Here is a 7,237-nt window from a genome sequence, read left to right on the forward strand (position 1 = left end):
AGTTATTTGATTTCAATTGCAGTTTAGCATAAAGTATTGAATTTTGGTTATAACTCTTTTGAGTTATAAAATTGGACCAGTTGAAAATTGTCATGATTTGAGATCACATTACATGAAATTTTCATGCTACACATCCATACTTGATCTATGTCGTTAATTATATTAATATAGTGACCATTGATGGGTCTTGTTACGAAGAATGTAACAAAGGTCGCTTTAATTCTATATTGATATGATTGATGGACCAGATTGTCTAGAGATGTTATTTTAGAAAGATAGCGAAATTGAGCTCTTACAGTTATTTCAGAATGTATAATTATATGTATATATATATGTGGCCCAAGTGGGAGATTGTTGGGAATTTCTATAAGTGGGCCCATATTTTTATACATATAAATATGGTTTATACATTATAAAGCTATCTAAAATTAAGCCAATTAAATTTGTGATCTATTTGAGTATTAAATTATTATTTGGCTTATGTGGCATCTCATTTAAATTTTGTATGGAATTAAATTTGTGTAGAGGCCGGGTATTTATTTTATTTTTATGATGGGCTGAAATAAAATATTTACACTTAAAGTATATAAGGGTCATGGTCCCCAGTTTAAGCGGTTAAGTTCTCATTTCCCTCATTTCCCATCTTGAGTGAAAAGAAGGGGTCTCTCGCTCTCTTGGAGAACGCCGCTCTAAACGTGGAAGATCGAAAGACCTTGATTTTGTATTTCAATGGATTCAGGTACGCTTCCGAAAACTTCTTCTCGATGATTTAGCATGTCTTTCGGAGACGATCGATTTGTTATTTTCGTCTCCGTTAAATCCTAACAGAAAAAACTTGCCAAACTTGGCAAACTTGCTCTCAAAAGGGATCCCAACTTGAAGCGACTGGAGAAGGCTGTGCAGAAACTTGATAAAGTTTCGGCTGATGTTACTCCTTTCATTCTTCTTTTACACAGCACGAGGCAGGAACAGACGAAGCAGGAGGTTGATTTCTACAAAGAACGTGAAACAGGATCCTTGCCTACTACAAATGATCTCATCGGTAGAGGCGAGGCTAAGGAGTTTGTTACGCAGTGGTTGAAGAAGCTATCAAATGAGCATCAGGACAGAAACATTTCTCTTCTATCAATAGTGGGCCATGGTGGTATGGGAAAGACAACTCTCTTGCAACATGTCTATGAAGATGAAATGACAAAGGAATTTGATCTTAAAATGTGGGTTTGCGTTTCAAACAACTTTGATGTGAAAAAAGTCATTGCAGATATGTTATCAACTCTTAAGAAGAAGAGGCCTCGTTTGGACGACACACTTGATACACTTCAAAATAGTCTTAGGACTGAGATTATGTCCAAGAAGTTTTTACTTCTTCTGGATGACATTTGGGAGGAGGAGGAGAACCGGGATATCAGCAAATGGGAGAAGGTGCTCGCCCCTCTGGCTTATGGGAAAATTGGTAGTGGGATTTTGGTAACCACTCGAATGGACTCAGTTGCAACTATGATTGCAAAGGTGATTAAAAAGGAGAAGGAAACATTTCAATTACAGGGCTTGGAGGAAGATCAATGTTTGAAGCTCCTCAAGTCTCATGCATTTGCTGATGTAGAGAATCCTAATGATTATAAAAGATTAATATTCATTGCTGGAGAGATAGTTAAAAAGCTTTCAGGATCTCCTTTGGCAGCAAAGGTCATCGGTGGTGTTTTGAATTCTAGCTTGGATGAAAGACATTGGACAAAAGTTTTAAATAGTGATTTTGTAAGTCCAAAATCAGGTCAGGATGACATCTTTCTCATTTTAAGATTGAGCTATATGCTCCTCCCTAAACATCTACAGTATTGTTTCGCATTTTGTTCTATATTTGGACAAAATTATAGATTTGATAAAGATGATTTAGTCCGAATGTGGATTTCATTGGGTTTCATTCAGCAACCTCATGATCAAGAATGGACTATGGAGGATATTGGAGGAAGGTATTTTGATGATTTGGTTAAAAATTCTTTCTTTGATAAGTTTGAAGATGGACGATACTACAAGATGCATGATTTAATACATGAATTGGCACAATCAGTTTCCGTAAATGAATGTTTAAGAGTTGAGGATGGTACAAAGTTGCCTTCTATAATTCCAAAGACTCTTCGACACTTGTTTGTTAAAACTACAAATCCAGACATCATAAAAAAGATTGGACAGTTTAAATATTTGCATTCTATGTTCTTGATCTATGAAGCTTCTAATCAGGATCTTTGCAATGCACTTATTGAAAACTTCAAAGCATCAAGAAGCCTACGCTTATTATACATACATGCTTCAGCAAACTTAGAAATCATACTTGAGCATATTGGAAATTTGATACATCTTCGATACTTAATGATTGATGGTTATAATTTGACTATGATGCCAAGATCTCTAAGTAATCTCTATCACTTGCAATACCTAATCTATGATGGCACATGGGAAGGTGATTATTTTTTACCAAGTGAAATTAATAACCTTTCTAACTTGCATTATGTGGAATTGCCCGGGAATTGTATTTCATCGATACGTGGGATTGGGAAGCTAAAGTCTCTTCAAGAATTGAATATGTTTGATCTTAGAGATGTGAGTGGTTATAGAATTGGGGAGTTGGAGAATATGAATGAACTTTGCAAATTAGGAATCAATTCCCTTGACAATATTAAGGATGTTGAGGAGGCTTGTATTGCCAAATTATGTGCCAAGAGGAGGCTCACAGAGTTAACCTTATGTTGGAGTAACACTGATTCGAGGAACATCGATTTAGATGAGACCGTGCTCGACAACCTTCAGCCACCAAAATGTCTAAGGAATTTTTGTATAAGAAATTACATGGGTGCAAGGTCTGCTATATGGATGAACAATGTCAATCCGATCTTCAATCTAGAGAAAATCAAATTGACAGTTTGCTTGGAGTGTGAAACTCTTCCACCTTTTGGGCAACTTCCCTTCCTCAAGCATCTAAAACTTTATGACATGCCGAAAGTAAAATGACTGGAAAGTAAATTTAATGGGAATGAAAAATACCGTGCCTTTCCATTGCTACAGGTTTTACGTATTAAGAAATTAGAAGCATTAGAGGATTGGTTTGAGGCAGGAGTAGCTGCTGAAGATGGATGTTTGTTTCCTTGCTTGATTGAATTGGTGCTAAGTAACTGCCCGAAGTTGAAAGAGTGTCCCTATTTGCCTTCTAAGCTCAAGAGCTTGAGGATAGAATTTATGGAGTGGAAGACTTTGAATTTTTGTAGCAATTCAAATCCTATTCCTCTTGAATCATTAGCGATCTCTGACTGTCCAAACATTACATGTCTTCCTCTGGCTGATGAAATAGCAAGACTTGCAGCTTTAAGATCCTTGACAATTACAAAGTGCCCCAATCTGATCTCTCTCGGAGAAGTGGAGACCACTAATAATTTCCATCTCATACTCAGCAATCTCAGTATAAGCGATCCATCGGTGTTGCTGATGGAGCCATTGAGAAGTATCGCCTCCTTCAAAAATCTGAGAATTGAGGAGAATGATGAGCTGCTTTCATTTCCAAATGAGGCGGAGCAGTGGTTTCTGAAAGTTAGGTCTTCTCTTTATCGGCTGGAATTTAGAAGGCTCAAATTTGTACAGTCTCTCCCTTCCTCCTTGGAAAGCTTATCTTCACTTCGGAAACTATATATTAACGATGTTCCGATGCTTCGGGCATTGCCGAACCTTCCTCCCTCTTTGCAACGTCTAATAATAATTGGGGATTGTCATCCAGAGTTAGAGGAGCGCTATCGAGAGGATGGAGGCTCCGATCGCCACAAGATTGCTCACATTCCGAGTATCCATATTAATCCCTGAAATTTTCAAAATACCTAAGCTGCAAACTTCTTTTTCTTATCTTATCTTATTTGTTTGATATATATGAAATGTGAAGAAGAATGCATAATATTTCAGCATGAAATAGCTGTTTGTATCATTTGATCTATGCACTCAATTTTATTTATGTATTAATTGGTGGTTCTTTTATATATAAATATTTTTTCTTGCTGAAATCTAAATAGTACTGTTTAATTTCTTATTGATTTAAACAATTATTGAATTATTATTTAATTTTGATTTTATGTTTTTGTGTTAGCAAAAACAAAATAAAATTTTAATGATCAGTCATCTTTAATCTATGACTTTTTTTGGCACTTTCATCAACCTTCATATTAATTTTGTTTATTGATTTATTTATCTTTTTAGACACATGCTAACTTCTTATCTAGGAACTTTTATTAGGTCCGGTGTAAGGACGTAGAGGAACGTCCGGTCGGAGGTAAAATCCGACCAAAAAACTCGGTATTTGCTCGGTATTGCTAGGTATTATTTGATAATAACGAGGAATACCGCTCTGTGAAGACCAATACCGAGTTATACCGAACTATACCGAGCAATACCGAATTGTACCGAGTTTTTTATAGGAAAAACTCGGTACAATTTTTGTATAACTCGGTATTGCTCGGTATAATATAACTCGGTATTTGGTCTTCACGTGATGGTATTCATCGTTATTGTTTGGTATTGCTCAGTATTTGCTCGGTATTTCTCATTTTTTGGCGCGATTTGGCCTCCGACCGGACGTTCCTCTACGTCCGGTCGGAGGACGTAATAATTGTTCCTTATCTAGAAGTGGAAGTGGAAGTTGAAGCAACGGCTCTCATCTAAAAAATTTATTGTCATTGAACCAATAGTTACAATTTGAACTCATTAATTTGATGGGATAAAAAAAAAGGAAAACTACTCTTATTGCACAATAGTTTCTATCCTGCATTATGATTGTTGCTCTACAATAGTTAAATTAAAATGAAAAGATTAAGGTTTCGTTTGATACGTTCTTTTCATATTTTTAAAAGAAAATTTTTAGTAAAAAAATTCTAGTTGAAGAAATTCTTACACTATAAAATTGTTTTTAAAATCATTAAGAAATCCGTTCCAAACAAAGCCTTATAAGTTTTTTGCCAGTTTATTAATGACTAATAACTTACATATATCTCAATTACAACAAAAATTAATAATTAATATAATTAATTTATTGAATATATTAAAACATTTTAAAGCTTGTTAATATTTATTGTTCGTCTGTTAACGTTAAAATCTTAATTCATTTATATAAGCTTAAGAACTCAGTTAAAACACATCCAAATGAAAACTTCATTACAATTTCTTAATAGATTTAATATTAACAAATGAAAAGATTTTCAACTCTCAATCCTAAATGTTTCTCCTTGTAAATTTACCATTAACAAATTCTTTAAAAAAAACACCATTTTGCTATTATTTCATTATTGCATTTGTAGATTAACATTTTTTTTCTTTTTAAATGACTGATTAAATCAATAATTCGATCCAATAACACACCAATTGATTCTCTAAATTTCTTTATAACGTCTAATTATTTGAGAACAGGGCTGCAAACGAGTCGAGTCGAATTCAAGTCATACCTAATTCAAACTTTACTCAAGCAGTCGAACATAAGTTTGTTATTGACATAAATCCTTCAACAAATCCGTGAAGCACAAAGCGAGTATGGAAGGAATTTTTCTTCAACAAGTCTGCCAAAGCACAAAGCAAAGGATCGAAGAAAACTATCCCAAAGTTCACACAAAGCCTTAGGCTGAACTAAGAGGATTATGTAGTCAACAAGTCCGTCATGCACAAAGCTCTGGACCGATGACTCTTCGCCATTGACCGAATATAAACCTAAGGGTTTAGGTCATCGACATCTACTCCTTCTTAAAGTCTGCTAAAGCAAGAAGCATAGGACCGAAGGAATAAAAATCTCCTGACAAGTCACTATTGATAAATCAGGTAATTCACCATCAATGACCGCATCACAAAGCACAGGGCAGAAGGAATCAAAATCTCAGGGCCCAAGTCAAAGATGTGGAATGAGCACCCTGGTGATACCTACAAATGTCCCTAAAGACTGGGGGCATTTTAAATATTTATTTGGATCAACATCGTGCCGCATGCCGAGATCCTCAAATAAATATTTAAAATTTTGCCAAGATACAACAAGATGATATAACAATATTGAGCATATACATAAAGGCTATAAAGTAAAGTGATCGTGGTAATTAAAGAGAACAAATAGTGGCAATACTATCCACTAGCATTAATCTACAGAGTGATACTCTAGGGATCTAAGCATGAAGTACATTATCTCTACCCCGTGTATCTCTATTTGATCAGGAGCAAATGTATCAACCATCTATAGATGCATCTAAAGATCCATAAAGATACACAGATGGATTCTTAGAGATCTACAAAATAAAAAATTTAGTGTGACATCCATGTAAATTTTTGAAAATCCACTAAAAGAGAGCAGTGTGACATCCAAAATAGTTTTGGAGATCCACTAAATGAAAAACTTTAGTGTGGCATCCAAGCAAACTCTTGGAGATCCACTACATGGAATCACTAGTATGACACCTAGAACGAATATCTAGATATCCATAGGGTCAATCAACATACAACAAACGTGATTCGCTCTAGACACGTATCACATTTGTTGGGGGGAATTTGTTGCCACTGGATACAGAGCCAAAATCCAGCCTAAAACTCGCTAAAAATCCAGAAATCCCGCAATGTATCCTGCTGAAACGGCGCCGTTTGCGTCATTTCCCAGAATCTCTGCATAAAACCTGCGATGATGGCCTCGATTTCGCTCCTCTTGGCGTCATTAAAAAGGGAGGGAGGTCACAACTCAATGGCTACTTCCTCCATTCGCACTCCACAAGAACAAAGTCCTTAAGCTCTCGTCCCTGCTCTCCCGATCTTCTCTGCTCCCACATGACTCTTCCTCTCAACTCCAATGTCGAAGCCCCTCCTCCTTAGTTTTAATTAAAATAAGTTATAATTAATTTTGTTAATAATTATAGTTAATTATTTTAATTAATAATTAACTATAATATGATTAAAATTAATTATAATTAATTATTTTAATTTAAATTAATTATTATTAATTATGACTAAATATAATTAATTATTGTAATTATAATTAATTATTTTTAAATTATAATTAATTATCATTAATTATATATAAGTTTAATTAATTAATTGATTAAAAAAAGGAGAAAATGTGCTTCTCTCCCTTCCCTCGATCCACATGTTAACGAACCCACACAGGTATAATTCCTAAACCCTAAAACTTCGAAAAACCCATTCTTGACACTTGTAACGTGATTGACGACCACCTATGCACACT

At 34.8% G+C, this 7,237-nt stretch overlaps 2 protein-coding genes across 2 annotated transcripts; both read left to right on the forward strand.

Moving 5' to 3' along the window:
- Positions 1 to 180: 180 nt before the first annotated feature.
- Positions 181 to 3,006, forward strand: LOC110114705 (putative disease resistance protein RGA4). Its single transcript, XM_020847659.2, has 2 exons — positions 181 to 210; positions 829 to 3,006. Exons 1-2 carry the CDS (start codon positions 181 to 183, stop codon positions 3,004 to 3,006), a joined length of 2,208 nt encoding a protein of 735 aa, XP_020703318.2.
- Positions 3,007 to 3,009: 3 nt separating this feature from the next.
- On the forward strand, positions 3,010 to 4,036 carry LOC114579589 (disease resistance protein RGA2-like). Its single transcript, XM_028694688.1, has one exon. It carries the CDS (start codon positions 3,232 to 3,234, stop codon positions 3,844 to 3,846), a length of 615 nt encoding a protein of 204 aa, XP_028550521.1. The 5' UTR covers positions 3,010 to 3,231; the 3' UTR covers positions 3,847 to 4,036.
- The last annotated feature ends 3,201 nt before the right edge of the window (positions 4,037 to 7,237 follow it).

Source organism: Dendrobium catenatum, unplaced genomic scaffold (genome assembly GCF_001605985.2).
Source record: "Dendrobium catenatum unplaced genomic scaffold, ASM160598v2 fragScaff_scaffold_54, whole genome shotgun sequence".
Taxonomy (NCBI): Eukaryota; Viridiplantae; Streptophyta; class Magnoliopsida; order Asparagales; family Orchidaceae; genus Dendrobium; species Dendrobium catenatum.

Coding starts and splice junctions, on each gene's coding strand:
- LOC114579589 (XM_028694688.1), top strand. CDS start 3,232: ATGGAGTGGAAGACTTTGAATTTTTGTAGCAATTCAAATCCTATTCCT.
- LOC110114705 (XM_020847659.2), top strand. CDS start 181: ATGGGTCTTGTTACGAAGAATGTAACAAAG. Junction 211..828: donor TTACGAAGAATGTAACAAAG/GTCGCTTTAATT, acceptor AAATCCTAACAG/AAAAAACTTGCCAAACTTGG.